The 19513-nt window shown below is 53.2% G+C and overlaps 1 protein-coding gene and 1 long non-coding RNA gene across 5 annotated transcripts in view; one reads left to right on the top strand and one right to left on the bottom strand.

Annotated features, from left to right (window-relative positions):
• ITGA11 (integrin subunit alpha 11) overlaps positions 1-19513 on the top strand; it is a 132645-nt gene that overhangs the window by 97134 nt on the left and 15998 nt on the right. For all 4 annotated transcript variants that reach the window (XR_013395684.1, XM_015142554.3, XM_077939631.1 and 1 more), the window contains 9 exons: positions 2029-2177; positions 5418-5558; positions 5835-6038; positions 6772-6902; positions 9506-9672; positions 10949-11091; positions 12475-12585; positions 16147-16232; positions 17248-17455. Coding sequence is in view for 3 of the 4 variants with exons in the window: in XM_015142554.3 (XP_014998040.3) it covers positions 2029-2177; positions 5418-5558; positions 5835-6038; positions 6772-6902; positions 9506-9672; positions 10949-11091; positions 12475-12585; positions 16147-16232; positions 17248-17455 (1340 nt within the window). In the remaining variant the exon portion in view is untranslated. The remainder of the gene's footprint in view (positions 1-2028; positions 2178-5417; positions 5559-5834; positions 6039-6771; positions 6903-9505; positions 9673-10948; positions 11092-12474; positions 12586-16146; positions 16233-17247; positions 17456-19513) is intronic.
• On the bottom strand, positions 10991-15466 carry LOC144329934 (uncharacterized). The gene is made up of 3 exons (XR_013395685.1): positions 15258-15466; positions 13740-14064; positions 10991-12057 (listed from the first exon to the last, which is right to left on the bottom strand). It is a non-coding gene; the product is annotated as an uncharacterized LOC144329934 (long non-coding RNA).

Here is a 19513-nt window from a genome sequence, read left to right as displayed (position 1 = left end):
TGGGAAGTGCCAGGTTATTCAGGACCCAAGAAGTAGATGAGTGTGGCTACAGCAGGGGGGAGAAGTGGGAACATGGAGGAGAGGGCAAGTTAGGATAGGCAGGAGGCCTCGAATGCCAGGTTAAGAGGTTTGAGCTTTTTCATGTTGGCAACAGGGAGCTATTGAACATATCTGAGTGAGAGCACAGCAGGATGAATATCCCCCTGGCCCAGCAGAGCCACCCTGCTTCCCCTCCCAGAAGACCCTGGTGAGGTAGAACTTGGCTGAAGGACACTCATGAGGCCCAGCTGTCATGCCTTAGCCACAGTCACTGCCTTGGGTGGGAGTGTTGGGGAGTGCCTTTTCTCCTCCTCCTCCTCCCTCTAGGAGTCATCCAGTGAGAGCAGGGTCTGGGTTCTCTCCTGGGGCAGAGATGCCTGCTGGAAGATTCCTCCTGTGTCCCAAGGGAGAGGAGCACTACAGGGGAAAGAGACCAGGAGGCCGGCTCCCAGCCTCCACTGGGGGTGCAGTATAGATTTCGGGCCATGGCCCTACCTTTTCATCAGGCCTTCAGGGAGGCTGGCCCAGCCTCAGAATGGCCCCTACTGCTGGCCAGAGAGTTGCCTGGGAACCAAAGGTGCTGCCTACAGACAGCTGGAAGGCAGGAAGCTCTGTGAGTTTTGAATGCTGACCCACGCCTGCCCCATAGGACACTTGGCCCCCAGACTGCGTCTCAGTGCCCCTCCTTCCAAGCAGGCCCAGAAACTCAAGGCTTACTGAGAACATTTTCAGTAGTGCCCCTGAGGGCTCAGCTCAGAAGAAACCTTTGCTCCACACCACAAGGCTAAGCCCCACCCACCCATATATTTATGGTTGCTCTAAATACATGGCCGTATTAGCCACCCCTTGTGAGGTCTTGGTATCATGGACCTGTCAAGCCTCATTTCCCCAAGTACAGCCTCAAGAGTGAAAACTGTTGTGTCTGGAACCAGGGTGGTTCACCCCCAGGCACTGAGTCAGCTCATCTGTACACCCTGTAGCCACTCTGGAAGCAGCCAGTGGGACCCAAGTGACAGTGTTACACACACAGATACACATATGCACACGCATATATGTGCACACACACACACATGCATTGCAAGAGACATCTGTTCCCCAGAAACAGCCCAGGAACTGTCAACAAAGTCCAACACCCATTTAAAATCTGGGATCCAAGATTATCTGGCAGAAAGTGGGATTCTGGGATGCCATTGGCTTTCCACACCTGCTGGAGCCCACTTTCAGGAGAGTTGCCTGAAGATGCTGCACATTTGCTTCCTGGGTACTGGGTGGGTGATGAGATTCACAGTGATCAGGCACAGCCATACCGGGAGCAGGGATTGGCAGCCTTTCCCAAAGAGCCCCTGGGGTTCCATGTCTTTCTCTTTGGCATGCTGCACGTATGGGACTAACAGGAGCCTGGGAGCTTCCTCCTTTGAGTCTGCAAAGCTTTGGGGTTGCAAGAATCCCTGAGACCCCATGTGAATATCTGAAGCAGACCAATTCCTTCCACCTTTACGATTAACACTCTAGTCCTCAGTGGGCCACTTAGCAGGCATTTGTGGTAATAAAGAGGACACTGGTTAGTCCCTAAGAGTGAAGATTGGTGGGGAACCAAAGCAAAGTCTCCCCAATATTAACTGAAGTGAGGCTAGAGTCTGCCCTACTCCCTGCTGCCCTCCGCCGTGCTCATGAGCTGGTGAAGAAGGGATGTGTGCATTTCAAGTTAGTCTTTTAGCAGCCCCACCTGGCTTCCTTTATTTTCTCCAGTAAGGGCTGGGGTGCAGTGAGTCCTCCCTACCCTCCAAACCCCTCTCCTGGGCCCTGCCTCTTCCAAGCCTCCCCAGCTGCCCCTAGGAATTACAGCCCTGCATGATTGAATCTGCTCAGCTGGTCCTGAACCTACCCCACCTCTGGCCCATCCTCTGGCACGGCCGAGCCATGCACCCGGCCAAGCAAGGCCTGCTGAGGACACGGTGCTAAATATCAGCTTGTTTCCTCCTGTGGCAGGGTACACAGTCACATCGGTCGTGTCCTCCAGGCAGGGGCGGGTGTACGTGGCCGGAGCCCCCCGGTTCAACCACACGGGCAAAGTCATCCTGTTCACCATGCACAACAACCGGAGCCTCACCATCCACCAGGCTCTGCGGGGCCAGCAGGTAATGGAGGGGGAGCCTGGGGCAGGGACGGAGGGAAGAGGGGCGGATCAGACAAATGGGAGGGCAGTGAATACAGCATGCCTGGGCCACTGGGTGCTCCGAAGGGCAGTCATGTTCCTCCAGCCACCTTCATGCTGCCAGGAGTGGCAGGAGTGTGCATCCACCCACAGAAGGCCCCATGGGTCCTCCAGGATGCCAGCTGCTTCCCTTTTCCTGGAATGGAAGCAATGAGGAATGGGAAGGCTGCCAGTGCCACTGCCCCACAGGGAGGTGATTGGCAACCAGACTGTGCTGCTAAGAGTCCTGTGTTGGACAGTGATGAATGCAAATTGGAAAGCTATGATAAGAGTCATTGGTGGTGAAAACGGGGCTCCAATCCAAGTCACTTCCAGCGCAGAGGAAAACTGGGCTCCTGGGAAGCAATGTGGCTTTTCCAGGGTTCTATGGTGAATTCATGACTGGGTCAAGCCAAGAACCCTCTTGGTGGGGCTGCCTGCATCATGCCACCTTCTGACCCCCAATAACCCCAAAACCAGTCCTGGGCTCCTCCTGACCAGCAGCGTCCGTGCCCTCTCTAGGCCGGAGCTGAGTGCTGTCCAGGCCCTTCCATGTTGTCCCCAGCTCCCTGTCGACTCTCCTGAGCCTGGGAACAGCCCTGTCTCCTGAGCCCATGACTGCCCTTGGCCTGTCACTGTGAGAACCTGCTCCTCACCGAGTCTAACCTAAATCCGTCTTGCTGCAGAGTGCCACCCTCCTGCCATTCCTCCTCCTGTTTCTTGGGTGCGGGCCATTCCAGGCAGCGAAGCTCTCACCCTCCACCCTGCCTGCCCACACTCGCCCAGGGCCAACTCTTTTGGAATGGAGGGCTAGACCTTGAGAGCTGGAGGGAATTTGCTGATGAATTTATGACATTTTTCCTGCCCAGTTCCGCCTCCAACATCCGAAGGAGAAACCGCAGTGCTGAAGGCAGCTAAATTAAGTGAATTCCAAATCGCGGTGACCCACATAGCTGAGGCCACATATTTAGACAAATTTCCCCCGCCCCCTCCCTCACTTGCTCTCTGTCTGCTTCTTAGTTACTTTATGTAGGCACATCTTTTCCCTCTCCCACCCATGTATACTATTTCCCTTTCCTCTCTTCTAAATTTTTTATCTTTCTCCTCAGTTAAAAGCTTTTAATCCTTGAGAATAGATTTCTTCTGAAAACACACTAAGCCAGAGAAGGACGGGGTAGGCAGAGTCATGGGCCAGGGTGTCAGGCAGACCCCAATTCCAACCAGCTTGGCGGTGACCAGGTGACCGGCCTTCTGACCTTGGGCAAGAAACTCCAATTCTCTGACTTTTGGTTCCTTCCCTTGTAAAATGAGGATGACCCTCTCTCCTAGCAGCATGGGGTCACATGAGCTAACCCAAGGCTATAAACCATCCCAAACAGGGCTTGTCCACGAACAGGGTGCCTTCCCCTTTCCTAAGAAACCCAGCTTTAATTAAGTACTTTCTGTGTACCAGGCACAGTACCCTGGCCCAGAGGGAACACAGCAGGTTCAATGCCCACCCTCATGAGAATCCCAGCAGAGGGAACAGGGGCTGGTGGGAGGAGTGTGGAGCTGAAGGCACATGGAAAAGGGGCAGGGAGAGGAGTGGAGAAGGTCAAGGACAGCTTCTAACAGGAAGTGACACTTCAGCTAAGACCTGAGGGATGGCAGGGGATGATCTGGGGAGGACGCAGGGGTGGGGAGTGCATGCAAGAGAAAAGCTTGTGCAGAGGGAAGCCTGGAAGCCGGCCAAGGCCGGGGGCTTTTGGAGAAGAGAAATAACTCAGTTTGGCAGGACCCAGGAGCACTGCGTTGGGAGCAGGAGCTTGTGGGGACAGAGGCTCGGGACGGAGGCTGGTCCAGCACGGTCCTGCTGGAGAGTTTAGATACCACCCCAAAAGCAAGAGGTGGAATGGTGTTAGAGGCCATGCCAGCTGCTATGGGGGTGGGCTGAAGAGGCCAGCCTGAGGCTGGAAGGCCCTTTAGAAGGTGCCTCACCTAGGAAAGAAGCAGGGGGGAGTAGTTGGTGAATTGGCACCCACCAGGTAGGACTTGCTGGCAGGTTTGCAGGTGGGAGAGGTGGAGGACGGAGTCAGGGTTTCTGGGTTTCTGAGGAGGGGGTGGATGATGTCCTCACTGAAGTGGGGAACACTGCACCCCAAACGGAAGGGGAACACAGCAAGTGCTCAGACACTGAAATAAATCGTAGTTCACCATCCACAATGCTAATGCCAGAATGATTTATAACATCAAAAATTAAAAACAGTGGCTCACACCTGTAATTCCAGCACTTTGAGAGGGTGAGGTGGGAGGATCACTGGAGCGCAGGAGTTCCAGACCAGCCTGGGCAATATAGTGAGACTCCATCTCTAAAAATAATTTTTAAAAATAGTCAGGCGCAGTGGCAAGTGCCTGTGGTCCCAGCTACTCAGGAGGCTGAGGTGGGAGGATCACTTGAACCCAGGAGTTCGAGGCTACAGTGAGCCAAGATTGCACCATTGCACTCCAGCCTGGGTGACAGAGCAAAACCTTGTCTCAAAAAAAAAAAAAAAAAAAAAAATACAAGCTAACTGTCCAGCAGTAATTGATTAAATACATTATGTTTTTTTATTAATTTTAAGCACTGTGGAATCATCAGTGATTATGTTGTAGATGAAAATATAATACATCATAGAAAAATGTTGATGATATATTTTTTATTTAAAAATCAGTATATAAACTATATTTACATTATTACTCCAATTCGTAAAAATAACACACAAGTACAAATAGGCAACATGCCTCAGTGGAAAAAAACTAGAAGAAAATCCGCTAAAACATTCATGGTAGTTTTATTTGGATGTCAGGATTGTGGGTAACTTTTGTTTTCTTCTTCATACTTTTAAATATTCTCCTTATTTTTTGCCATTATTTCACTTTACACACAAGACAAATGGCCACCAATAAAATTAACAGAAAGAAAGAAGAGTGGGAAGGGGATAATGACAGAAGGAAAAGAGAGAAGGGGAGAAGGGCAAACTGAAAACAGGCAAGTCCGCTCTGAGGGGAGGAGAGAGAGGGAGCGCATGAGAAGGGAGGACCCATTTGTTCACTAAAAATTCTGAGTCAAAAGATGACCTTGGCTTCCCTCTGCCGGCGAGGCAAGGACTCTGGGCTGTGCGAGCTGGGCAGCCAGCCCACTCCTCTCTCCCATCACGTGCCGCAGATAGGCTCTTACTTTGGGAGTGAGATCACCTCGGTGGACATTGACGGAGATGGTGTCACTGATGTCCTGCTGGTGGGTGCACCCATGTACTTCAGCGAGGGCCGCGAGCGAGGCAAAGTGTACGTCTACGAGCTGAGACAGGTACAGCTGGGCAGGGGCTGGGCAGCTTCTCGGGGGCCCCCAGCCTCTGCTTTGACTTGGGTAGCCACGAGGGAAATGGGTTACTAGCGAGGCCAGTGCTGGAGCCAGGCCTGGGGAGAATTAGAGCCTCGTCTGTGGCTGGGCTCATATAGCCAGAGACGGGGATCTGGGGGAATGGAGTGGGGAGAGGATGCTAGAGCAGCCTGCAGAGGGAATTATGAGCCTGGGGACTTTTGCCAAGCCCTCCCCAGCCTTTTTCTGCCCCTGGTTTTGCAGAATCGGTTTGTTTATAACGGAACGCTCAAGGATTCACACAGTTACCAGAATGCCCGGTTTGGGTCCTCCATTGCCTCAGTTCGAGACCTCAACCAGGATTCCTACGACGATGTGGTGGTGGGAGCGCCCCTGGAGGACAACCACGCAGGAGCCATCTACATCTTCCACGGCTTCCGAGGCAGCATCCTGAAGACGCCTAAGCAGGTCAGGCTTCCCCGGGGAAGTAGATGGAGCAAATGGGGCTGCAGGAGTCCCAGGAGCTTCTATGCCTCATCTGGTTCAGGATTTTCTTCCGTGCCCTCTCACAGGAACGGATGCCAATCTGTCCTGGTCATGCTTCCCCACGTGGAAATTTTGAAAAGGGCACATTTTACCTTCAGGACCCCCCACCACCACCACCCACTTTGGCACCCTCTCCCTGCTTACCTTTATCCTCCCCCAACAACAAACAACAGCAAATCCCTGGCACCTGACCCTCACTCCTCCCAAGACGTGCACACATGCAATTGCCTACCAGCGGAGCATCTCTTCTGGGCTCACTCTTCTCTGGAAGCGCTTCGTGCTAGAAATCGTGCCCACCTCAAAACCGACCCGTCTTGGGTCCCATCCCCTGAGGATCATCCTTTTGCCCCACGGTTTATTAGTAAGATAGTCTAAAAAATAGACCAGTGTGAGGGACGTGGATGGGTCGTTTGCCAGGTCACATGTATTTACACTTAATAGGGAACTCTTTTAAGACATGATATTTTAATCCAAAAGAATGACTTGAATGGTAGGAATTTCAGGTGCCGTGACAGGCCAGGAGACGAGATTGCTTTGGGTTGGGGAAGCTTCTTCATGATTTCAAACAGGCTCCCGATTGTTCCTGCAGCTCAGGGCCGCCCACCCCCACACTCACGGTGTGCACGCCCTCCCCCTGTCTTCCTGCTCCCTGCAGAGAATCACAGCCTCAGAGCTGGCTACCGGCCTCCAGTATTTTGGCTGCAGCATCCACGGGCAATTGGACCTCAATGAGGATGGGCTTATCGACCTGGCAGTGGGAGCCCTTGGCAACGCTGTGATTCTCTGGTTGGTTCCCCCACTGTTCCCACCTCCTGGGCTCTCCTGAAGGTCACAATGAATGCAGGGGTTTTAAAAACGGGCTTCAGGATCTTTTTCTCTTGTCTTTAACTGCCCTCAGCTAGACTCACCCTGTTCTTACCCCAACTTCCTTACACATTTCCTTTTGGTGGAATCAGTGTAAATTCAGTATAAATTGAAGTCCTGTCCAAAAACCCCCGCTCTTAGAATTTGTCCTAAAAGTTCTGGCTACTCGAGCATGTCTTCCACCTCAGCTTTTCAAGCTATAACACTTGCAGGGGCAAGTTGAGCATATTTTTACCATCTGGGAGGACCTTTCCTTCTACCCTGGCTTGGAGGAATGTTTATCTAATATAGAGATTTCTTTCCTCCAAAGCACTCTGACTTCTTGCTTCCTTTCTTCGGGGCTTCATTTTCATGCTTCCTAAACACCCATTTATTTTACCATATGTTGGCTACTTTTTGAGCCAGAAAAAAAAAGACCTTGAGTATTTTTTCATATATGTTGATGAGGTATTTTTCATCATAAATACAATAACATAAAGAACATTTATAAAATAAGGAAAAGAATTACTCAGCCTGCCATCACCTTAACAATGCCACTATTAATATTGTGGCATATCTTCTCCCAGTCCTTTTTCCGCTGCTTATAATTTTATATAAATGCAATTATATCTGCCCTACAACTTTAAAAAGGCATTGAACAGAGATATATAACTTCACAGGGAGAATAAAGGAAAGACGGGCTCCTGTTCGCAAGGCTACTACAGCCCAAGGAGGAAATGTCTTCCTCCGGGTTCCCTAGAAAACAGAGCCTGAGGCAAAAGCCTCTTGAATGCTTTGGGAGTGGGGTGCAATCCCAGAAGCAAAAGTGAAGCCGGAAGGGAGCGCAGATGGGAGCAAGCCAGCCTGTCTTCACCACGCGTACTGCTCTTTGCTCGGCATCTCGGCATTTCCAGTGTGGCATAACACAGCCCATTGTAGGGAAAGAAGGGGGAGCAGCAGACTTGTGGCTCCTTCAGATCCCTCATTTGTCATGGCCAGAGCATCTGCTGCCCGACAGTCCTGGTGGTGTCCCCTGGCCCTCTAGGCAGCACTGGGAAGCCAGGGCCTGTGCAGCCCAGCTAGTGTACAGGAGCAGGGTCTGTCTCTTCGAAGGTCTGTGCTGCATGTGGGGGCTCTTAGGTCCTTGGTGGTGGTGATGGTGGCAGCAACAGCAGCCTGGGCTTGCAAGGCGTGGTAAAGGTGTTCACTGCGTTGGTTCCAACCAAGAAAGCAAGGCAGATGACCAAGGCCCGGGGAGAGGGGTACAGAGAACCTAGCAGGTCTTTAAAGTAACACATAAACTTCTCTACAGGAAACCAGATACACATATGCACACACACCCCAAGATAATCAGAATCACAGAAATGATTGGATCAAGTTCTAGCTTTTGAAGTCCACACTTATGTGCTACCTAAATAGTGATGAGATTGTGGGCCAGAGTCCTCTGGGAAGACTTTATGGTCAAGCCGCATAGTTCTCAAACATGACTGCCCATTAGGATCGCCAGGGGAGCTTTTAAAATGTCATTGCCCACGCTTTACCCACACCAATTAAAGCAGAATTCCGTGGAGGGACCTGCGCAGCAGTAATTCTTTTAAAACTCCCCAAGTGATTCCAATGGGCAGTCAAGTTTGAGAACTTCAGATGTAGCCCACTGTGTTGACACAGCACTCTACACTGTCAAAGGACATTCTCACCTCCTCTGATCCTCACAATCCCCCATTGCAGAGATCATGTGACCTGCCAAGGTCGAGTATTGGCACAGATCATCACGTTGAAGCTATGAAACCTCTAAGCCACTCTACTCCTATTTCTTTCCATCTACATTCATGGTTGGGAGAGGCAATAGGTTTCGTTCCTAATTACATTTGACTTAGGCTGGTATAAGGGTAAATTTGTATTTCCTTGGTTACCTGGATGGGGTGGTGTGGGGGTGGATGGGTGCTGGCTGCATGCTGGAATCACCTAGGGTACTTTAACGCCTCGCTCTTCAAAGTGTGGTCCATGGAACGTTCACATCACCTGGGAGCTTGTTAGAAATGCAAAATCGGTGCCAAGCTATTGGATCAGAATCTGCATTTTAACACGATCCCCAGGGGGCATGCACACATATGAAAATTTCAGAGGCACTGCTTTAAAACCTGCGAAGGCCTGATTCTGATGCGGTTTTGCCTAGGGTGTAGCTGAGGCACCAGGATTTTTTTTAAGCTCTTCAGATGACTCACACGTGCATCCAGGGTGGGGAACCACTGCTAGAAAAGGTGATGAGGGAGCAAAGGGGAGTCAGCATGATCCACAGCGAGCACAGCCCCTGGGGGAAAGTGCTGAGAGGCTGCATGGAGGGGCTGTGAGGTGGCTGAGCCCCTCTTTCCCCTGTGCTCCCTCTTGCCAATCCTTTGACATCCAAAGCCCCCTCCATCCTCCACCTCACCCCCTCCAGTGGCTTTGCAGATTCCACTCGAATCTGGTTCTTGTCTTTCCCCGTGGTCACAGCAGGGCAGCCTGAGCCCCTGCCCCACCCCAGCTCACTGGCCCTTCTCCCGCAGGTCCCGCCCTGTGGTTCAGATCAATGCCAGCCTCCACTTTGAGCCATCCAAGATCAACATCTTCCACAGAGACTGCAAGCGCAGTGGCAGGGATGCCACCTGCCTGGCCGCCTTCCTCTGCTTCACACCCGTCTTCCTGGCACCCCACTTCCAAACGACAACTGTTGGTAAAGCAGGCCCCTCCTTTCTCCTCACCCCCCAGCTCCAGTCTCCCCCTGCACCTTACTCTATTTCAAAGCCTGGGCTTTTCCTGAAATGGATGCTGAGCGCCAAAGAGGGGATGTCATGCCAGGGTGAGAGTGGCAGTGAGCAGGGGTGATCATGATAGGGAGGACAAGAGAAGAAGGACACAGTCTGGGCGCAGAGTTTGGATCAGAACACAGGACTGATGCCAGTGGAGCAAAGTGGGGTGCAGAAACCCAGAAGTCTGCCTGGATGCAGAGGAAGAGGCAGACCCAGGAATCCTACAGTGGGGGTCCTGGAAACCAGAAGTCCAGGTCAATGAGACCCCAGCATCTGGGAGCCCCGCTCAGAAGTGGGTGTGAGTCCGCGGCAGGGAGCCTTGCTCAGAAGTGGGTGTGAGTCCGCAGCGGGGCAGTTTCCTTCTGAGGGTCCATCACTTCCAGCTAAGTTGAGTCAGATACATCCTCTTGACAGCCCCGGGTCCAGGTGGTCTCAGGAAGTGTGCTGCAGGTTCCAGGACTGTCTGCGCTGGCACAGGAAATGGGGACTCAGGGAGTGTCTCAGCCAAGGAGCAGGACCAGACAGAGACCAAAAGGAAGATGAGAACAAAGGCGGGCCTGGGGGCTGTGCCCCTCTCTTTCAACTTCCATCCCTGAGAGGAGACAGATATGAGAGCCAGCAGCAACCAGTGGGTGTGCTGGAGAGCAGGAGAAGGGACTGAGTCTTTCCTGGAATTGACAAAACCCAACTGAAGGGGAGGAGGCTGCAGGTTTTATGCCCCAGAATGGAGTCAAAGGTTTGAGGAGCCGGCGGGAAGGGGCTGGCCAGCCCTCCTTGGTGTGACAGGAAGCACCCAGCAAAGGCTCTGACCAGCCCTGAGGGGGATCCCAGAGCCCAGGGAGAGACAGGGAAGGTGGAGGGAGAGGCGGAGGGGGTTGTTGACTGCAGCAAGGGCTCAACATGGCACCGCCCTGGCCCCACATCCTGTCTCCCTCCTTGTCTGCGGTGTTCACTTTCCCTCCATTTCTTCCTCCTGCTCTTTCTCCACCTTCTTCCTCCCCCTTTTCTTTGGTTCCTTCCTTTCCCTTCCTCATGCAATCACTTGCTCTCCATGTGGGAGTTTCTCACCCACACTGGGGCTCGTGAGAGGAAAGGAATAGCTCTCCCCTGGCCAGCCTGGGGGGCTTCCTGGAGGAGGCAGACAGTCTTGGATGGGCATGTGGCTCCACCTTTGTGGTCTTGCCCTCTCCCCTCCTGCAGGCATCAGATACAATGCCACCATGGACGAGAGGCGGTATACACCGAGGGCCCACCTGGATGAGGGCGGGGACCGATTCACCAACAGAGCTGTCCTGCTCTCCTCCGGCCAGGAGCTCTGTGAGAGGATCAACTTCCATGTCCTGGTGAGCTGGCAGCCCCACCAGCAGAGCCCAAGCTCCTACAGGAAGGAGCACCTGCCGTGGGAGAGGCAGAGAGTCCACCGGGTGGCTGGCTGGTTCTGAGCCCCCAGCAGACCTCAGGAAGCCAGCCGGGGTCTGTATCCCCTGAACTTGGCCACTCCACATTCCCACCTCATGCCCCAGAGACACGCTACACACCACCTCACTGGACTTCCTTCCAAAACCTCTTATCCCGCCACTCTCAGATGCCGAGAGAAGGAAGGTGGGCTCAGTAGGTCCAGCAGAGAGAGCCAGGAGCAGCCAGTGGGGGGCACGGCCCCAAAGGGAGGGATAAGCAGGCAGCAGCTAACAATTGAAGGCCAGGTCCAGGAGGCAGTCGCATGTACAAAACGGGAGGAGAGACAGAGAGGGGCGCCAGTGATGTCACGAGCAGGGTAGTGGCCTGGTGCCCCATTTTATAGCTAAGGAAGAGGATGACAGGTTTACTTCCATCCAGAGCTCCAGCCTCAGAGATGCAAGCAAGGTCACTCAGAGCCCTCCTGGCCCCAGTAGTTCAATGGCCAGAGGTCAGAGACGTGAGCAGGTGTGAGAAGGCACATCCCTGTTAAGGGATCCCCTGAGATGCATCCACACCAGCAGCATCCTCACCCTCCCCACAAACTTGGAAATTCACATGTTCTGACTCAGAAACTCTGGGAATGGGGCCAGCATCCCATATTTTAACAAGCTCCAAGGGGACTCTGATACCAGCTCAGGTTTGAGAGCCACTGCCTTTATATAATCAGGATTGCAAGTTCCAAGGGGAAGTTTTTAGGCAGCTAGAAGCCACCCTTTTACTTACCATCTATGCTCAGAACCAACCTGAGTGCCCCTGTCTTGCTCACGAGTTTGTTCATTCACCCATTCCACATGCTGAAGCCCTTGTTACAGTGCTAGGGCCACGCTGGGAGGCTCCAGGCCCATTCCTTGCTTGGGAAGGAAGAGTGACCACAGTCAAAGGGTTCAAATGCTACGTGAGCAGCAGGCGTAACTGGTCTGAACAGAGTGGTGGGTGGGGTGGGAGGCGGGCCGGCACTGCCAGGCTTCCCGGAGGCCAAGGTATCCGGGCAATGGGAGTCTGGCCCTGAAGGATGCGCAGGAGCTTGGTGAAACAGCCAGACAGCTAGGTTGGCATGAGCTGAGCTTGGAGCTCCTTTCACAGAGGCACACTCTTCCCACCAACAGACCCGCTAGAAACCTCCATCCACCCGCGGACTCATCCTGAGGGGACAGGGCAGCTGCCCTGCCACCTTAGGAAGGTGAAAGTTCTATCTCAGCATCCATGGTCCTGGCTCATAAAATGACGTTCTCTCCTCCCTCACCCCTGCCCTCGTCTCCACCCCCCAGGACACTGCTGACTACGTGAAGCCAGTGACTTTCTCAGCCGAGTATTCCCTGGAGGACCCTGACCATGGCCCCATGCTGGACGACGGCTGGCCCACCACCCTCAGAGTCTCGGTACATCTCGGTACATCTCGGTAGAGGGCATGCACCTCAGGCATGAACCCCACCCCCACCTCCACTTCCTCCCCAAAGGCCAGAGCCTGAGTGTGCCGGGTGCAGAGGACACCATCCCTCACCTCGCCTTCCCACCTTCTGTCCCGGCAAACCCACAGTGTGGCCACTTCCCACCTCCCTCGGGGCCTGTGCTGAGTATTAGCAGATCAATTCCTTAAGGGCAAGGCCCAGGCCTTCTCCTGTTCAAGGTTCCCCATATCCCCAGCACAGGGGAATAAGGGGTGAGCACTGGAGAAATACAAAGAATCACTGGATGAGAAGGGACCTGAGATCTTGATCACCCACCTCCCTCCTTTACAGATGAGGACAATGGAGACCAGAGAGTGACTCTTAGAGCCCGGAGTTCTGCTTGTTAGATGACTAACTGATTCACAGAGCTCCTAAGTATTGCAAAAAGAAGGGTTTTAACTGATTGACAGAGCTCCTAAGCATTCCAAAAAGAAGCGGCCCCATCCCTCAACCGCATTTTCTAATCCCTGGCTCTAGGGCATCCAAAATGTTTGACATCTAACATTCAGATGCCCCCTGCAGCTGCAACTCCATGTAAATCCCACTCAAGGAAAATGTCAGGCAGTGATCAATTCTGCTGCTGCGCTGTAAGAGCAGGTAAAAGTTGTAAAATGGAATAGCTAATGCCTGAACCTTGAGGATTTAGGAGACGACTTTTAAACACACCACGGCACTCTTAAGCCATTCTGTGAGGTCCAGTCACTGAGCAACGTCTGTGTGAGTGACACAGTCTGGCCAGGAAGCAGTTTCAGAATTATTCAAGTTCTTACTTGCATTTCTTCAACACCAGGAAAGGACTGTACAGTCCGCAGCAATGCCCCTGAAAACCTCCCCTTCTCTCCTTCACACCCATCATCCCCCACAGCCCCTCCACACCCCTCTCCCCAGGCCTCCCACAGTCCCCCGCCAAACCCCCGTCCTCACACCTCCCCCCCATCCTCCTAAATCTGCGCCCCTGGGCTGGCGAAGTTGGATTCCTCGTTAGTGAGCCGGAGAAGGGGAAAGCTGGGTGCACTAAGTCATTTTTGTCCTCTCACAGTAATTACAAAGTCACTATGGCAAATGAATGAGTACATGGCACTTACCCCACAAGCAGGCTGAAGCCCACAGTGCAGATTAACACACAGGGTAATCCCTGCTCTGACACCGACGATCTCCGTGCAAGGTGGTGATGAGCAGCACAGGCCAGGCGGGAGGCAGTATGCACTCAGAGGACATACAATCAAGCAATCAGATGATAGGCCAGGGCTTCCTGGAGGAGGTGGCCTTTGGCCGGACTTTAAAGGCTAGGCAGGATTCAGACATGCGGAGACAGGGAGGATGGGCTTTTGTTCCTCGAGAGCTGACAGCATCACCAAGGCAGGGAAACAGGAAAGGCAGGTTGCAGCTTCATGTAAATCCCTTTCTCACCTTATAAAGAAAAGGTGAGAAACAGAGCTGAAAACTTTGAAGAGCAGCTAAGTTTCTAAAACTCTGGTTTATCTGGATTTCTAGCCCCCAGCAAGGGAGACACATTCTTCCCATCATTCTAAAAGTCTTACTTTGCCTCTACTAAATGCCCAGCACTGTTCTAATATCATAAGATCTGGCGTCTTGGGGAAGTGAGCCATTCCATATTATTGAGGGTAACAGTTGCTTATTACATTAAATTACTTATTTTAATCAGCCAGATAGAAATTCTTCTGAAGGTCATTATATAGTTCTCAAACTTCTTAAACAGTATTCCTAGTGGGAGCGGGCAGTTTTTTCTTCGAGACTTGAAGTCACCAGGATGAACTTTGGTGCTAGAATGCCGTGAAGTCCCCATCCGGAACTAAGTCCCTTTCCCAACGGCTCCACAGCGACCCCTGGATATGGCTTCGCTGGCTGCCATTGCAGTCGGCCTACTTCTAGCTGCAGATCCACCTTGCGGTGGGGAGCTGAGGGGCGAGATGGGTAGATCCATGCCTAAAGCAAGAGCGCATGGATCTGAGTGAGGGCCAGAGAGCTCTCCTTCGAGAAAAGGTAATGAATTTAAGATACACATGACTCTGTGACTCCTCGTCCCTGGTTTGGGCTGTGTTGTTGGTAGTGACAGTTACCGCCCCTCAGCTCCAGGCTTGAATATCCGGCTGCCTGCTGAGGTCCTCGCCCCCGGTGAGCCACAGGCACTTCGCCCAGGCTGGAGTGTAGTGGCGCGATCTTGGCTCACTGCAGCCTCTGCCTCTCGAGTTCAAGGGATTCTTCTGCCTCAGCCCCCCGAGTAGCTGGGACTACAGGCGTGCGCCACCACGCCTGGCTAATTTTTGTATTTTTTAGCAGAGACGAAGTTTCACCATGTTGGCCAGGTTGGTCTCGAACTCCTGACCTCAGGTGATCTGCCTGTCTCGGCCTCCCACAGTGCTGGGATTACAGGCGTGAGCCATCGCGCCCGGCCAACCCCTGCTTTTATTACTGAATGCCATGATCATCCTTCCAGACACATAAAAAAGAAACTCAGCCGACACCCTGGACCTCTTTCTCCCTCAGCCCCGACAACCTCCAGGTTCCTATTGATCCCGCCTCTGGGGTCAGTAACCTGTTTTCTCCTCTCATGCCCACTACCGCACCAACACCAGCATCACCTCTTGCCTGAATGTTGCGGCAGCCTCCTCAATAGCCTCCCTGCCTCGAGCCTCCATCTTCTCACTCCATTCTCCCACAGCAGCCAGGGCAGCCTTCAGTATGCAGGTCTGTCAGGACACTCATTGCCTGAGGCATTCGGCAACTCCTACCAGTTGCAAGGCATGACCCCAAGGCCCTGTAAACACAGGCCCATGACCATCTCTTCCTCTATCTCACCCCTGTGCCTCTTATCACAGCAACACTGACCCACCCATCATTTCCGACTCAGTCCTGCTCCTGCCCCAGGGCCTCTGCATCAGGCTCTCCTTCCTCCTGGACTTCGCCACCTCCACCCCGGTCCACCCAGCTACGTTGACGGTCCTTCAGAACTCTGACCCACTGTCACTTCCTTGAAGCCTTCCCTGACTTCCTACAGGCCAAAATAGCTGTTTCTCCTCTCTGCCTCTTCTATTCCTCATGCACTTCTTTTTGGATTTTTCGCACATTTTACACTAGTTATTTGTTCGTACACCAATCTTCCCCATGAGCTGAGGGCGGAAGCTGCGTCTTCTTTGCTTCATATCCCCAGTACCAAAGCCCTTGCCCACACACAGTAGATGATCAATAAATGTTGACCAGAACTGCTCTGCTGGGTGAGTGGGGGTGGGGGTTCTGTGCTATCAGCTCAGTTATGAGCTGGAGGGGAACCAGGAGGAACTGAGTTTTGAGCCTCGTTTTAAAGAGGGAAGCATCTATGGAAAAGCCCAAGAAAGAGCAGTGTCATGTCTGGGGACAGTGCAGGAAAGCCAGCGCATGTCTAGTGTGGTGGAGACAGATGCTGGTGTACGTTGAGGGCGAGGGGTTGCGGGTCCCTACCCAGCTGCCCATACCTGGCTCTCCCCGGCCCAGGTGCCCTTCTGGAACGGCTGCAATGAGGATGAGCACTGTGTCCCTGACCTTGTGCTGGATGCCCGGAGTGACCTGCCCACGGCCATGTGAGTTGGCTCCTTGCACCCCCACCCTCGCCCCTTCCCCTTCACTGTCAGAGGTTCTGGGGCTCCCGGGGCCCTGGATTGTTTCCTGGACGTCCTCCTCACAGACAGCGTGGATCAAACACTTGACTTGGAGCCTGTGTTCTAGCCCAGGCTCTACCTCCAACTCCTGCATAACCTCAGGAAAGTCTCCTCTGTAATATGAAACTACTAGTCTAATCTAATCTCGAATTTTGTTAAAAAAAGAAACCCTTTCTTCGGAGCCCACATTACAAACTAGATGAAAGGTAGAGACAGGGGACTCAGAGTTCTGGATGCTTGTCCTTCAGCCCCCAGATGAGGTGACTTCTAGAGCCTGCTGGCTGAACACCTTGGGCTTTCCAATCCTTCTGATGGAAAGATGCCAGGGACACCAGCAGAGGGGGAGCAGGGGACCCACAATCCCCTGGAAGAGACAAACGAACATACCAGGGAAAATAATCAACAATATCGTATTCTTAATTTACATAACATATTTTCCAATAATTTATGCTCAACTTTGATCCAACTATGAGATGATTTAGATAGAAAACATATATACCATGACATAGACAATAAAAAGAAATAGCACATTCAAAACTTGTAGAAGGATAATGGAGCACATATTCTAACCAGCTAGGCTAAAATAAGGATTATCTCTACATTAGTGCTGAGCTTCCTGGCAGCCAAGGCCAAAAGGGAAACAGGATGCATGGAGTGGTGATGCATGAGTGGTGAGGTCAAATAAGAGCTCTGGGTTCAGCGGAGGGTATGATCTCTATGGTGGGGACACCAAGGGCCTTTGAAATAGGAAGTGGTCTTGAAGGGTGAGCTCTTTCCAGCCCTGCCATCCATTTCCCCTCTTCTCCCAGTGGCTATTCCCATGAGCAGAGGCCAGTCAAGTGCCCAGACACACCTTTTTGCCCCAACCCTGGGGCTCCTCTCTACCCCTGCTTTCCTTATTCCATCTGCCCAATCTCCGGTGCTCTCTTGTTCTCAGGGAGTACTGCCAGAGGGTGATGAGGAAGCCTACACAGGACTGCTCCGCATACACGCTGTCCTTCGACACCACAGTTTTCATCATAGAGAGCACACGCCGGCGAGTGGCAGTGGAGGCCACACTGGAGAACAGGGGCGAGAACGCCTACAGCACAGTCCTAAATATCTCACAGTCAGCAAACCTGCAGTTTGCCAGCTTGATCCAGAAGGTAAGACCTCAGCAACCTGCCCAGACTGCCTGGCACAGAGGAAAAGGAAGGCCAGGTGGGGTCCGGGCTGGGTGTTAGAATCACGAGAAAGCTGGGTGCAGTGGCTCCTGCCTGTAATCCTAGCACTTTGGGAGGCTGAAGTGGGAGGATCACTTGAGCCCAGGAGTTTGAGACCAGCCTGGGCAACATAGTGAGACCCCATCTCTACAAAAAATATAAAATTAAATAAAAAAGAATCACAAGAGAGCTTTAAAAAGCTTGGCCCCAGACTCCTTCTCTGGAGGTCCCAACTGATTTGCTCTGGGTTTGGGCCTAGTGTCGGGAGGCTTTTAAAGCTTCCTCAGTGACTTCAGCGTGCAGGCAGGGCTGAGAACCACCAGCACCAGGGGAGTCTAAGCCCACTGGGAACATGGAGAGGAATACCCTTTAGCCTGTCTCCTGGGCCCTGGTGAGGTGCACACACACCACGCGTGTGCCACCAGCCAACAGTGCACCCTGCGGGCTTGCTCGGAAGGTCCTTCTGACGAGAATCAGAACCAGTTCCTCCCCATGTTAAAACTTCTGATCACTCCCAGCTGCTGTCAGAACAAATTCCAGACTCCTCATTGTGGCATTCAAGGCCCATCCCATCCACCTCCTGCCACTTCTCCCCTAACCCTGCCACAGGCCGCCTTGTTCCCAGCACGCCCTGCTCATTCCCACCATGACCCCAACCTGGGACTCCTCTCTCCTCTGCCCGACAGGCTCCTGCTCCTACTCGGTGACCATCCACGTATTGCCCACTCATGGCGTCCAGCGCTGTGCTAGCACTTGGCGTACATTTAACCCTTGCAGCAGCCTCGGGCATAGCAGTAGTGGTGGTGGTAGTGGTGATGGTGGTGTCCCCATTTTACAGAGGAGGAAACTGAGGCATAGGGAGGGATTAAGGCTTGCCTGGGACCACACAGCTGGTGAGCAGCAGAGCGGAATTCCTGCCCCACAGCTGGTGCCTGAGCCTGCGCTTTGTGATAAAAGATAGTCCTCAGCCCTGCTCTCTGGGGTATCTTTCCGGAAGCTCTCCAAGGCCACAGACGGCCCGCCAGCCCACACTGCATCTGGCACAGCCCTTCGTGTGCTCTGAAGAAACATCAGTCTCCAAGTGCTAGCCTCTTGAAACCCTCGACTCCCAGGGGCAAAGAGCCTTGTCTTAGCCATGTCTGTGTCCAGAGCTGGGCACATAGAAGGCCCTCAAGACAAGTTTGTTGAGTAAACTCAGACATCAATGTCATGTGTGCGTGTTGGGGGTCCCAGGACCCTCACACACAGCCTCTGTCCTCGAGGATCTCAGTGTCAATGTGGAACCCAGTGTGCCGGGCAAGACAGGTGCTGGGCCAGGCTGTCCTCTCCACCCCAGAACCGCTGCCCAGCACCCCTCCCCGAGCGCCCCCCTTGCTTGCCACACACACAGGAGCAGTTCCTGCAGCCAGGAGGGGAAGCTGAGTGGAGGGAGGCCACCCCAGGAAAGCGAGGAGCTGCCTGCTCATGCCCCCCGTTCCTCCTCAGTGGGCTCCCCCATCCTCAAATAGACCTCAAGGCCTATCTGCAGCCACAGTCCCTTCTGTCAGGCCCAGGCCTGGGCCCCAACCCCACTCCCTCTCCACTGCCCAGAGTGACAGGCCAGACTGATGATGAAGAGCCCACCTGATGGTCTCTCGAAGTCCCCTCCTGCCCAGGGACTTGTGTCTGTCTGGATTTCAGGTATACGCAGGGAATCAAGCCCCACACCAGCATCCGCCTTCCCCTGCTTCCCTGGCCCAGACTTCACAAGGCCAGTCCCGTGCCTGCTCCTAACCCTGGGGAGGGAATCACGGAGCTAGTTTCTGTGGCTCAGAAGAGCTTTTGGAAGTGAGTGGAGGTAAAGAGAAGTGGGAGACACGTTCTATGAAGTGCTGTGTCCCCACACACAGCAGGTGGGGTGCAGGGCTAGCCTGGAGCCTGCCACCTTCACAGGTGCCGCCACCCATCCCCAACCCAGGAAACGCTCATGGCTGTGAGGTCGGCATTCCTCTCCTCTCTCTC

The sequence above is a fragment of the Macaca mulatta genome, chromosome 7 (genome assembly GCF_049350105.2).
Source record: "Macaca mulatta isolate MMU2019108-1 chromosome 7, T2T-MMU8v2.0, whole genome shotgun sequence".
Classification (NCBI taxonomy): domain Eukaryota; kingdom Metazoa; phylum Chordata; class Mammalia; order Primates; family Cercopithecidae; genus Macaca; species Macaca mulatta.
The sequence above is the reverse complement of the archived record's forward strand: the minus strand, read 5'-3'. Positions and strand labels throughout refer to the sequence as shown.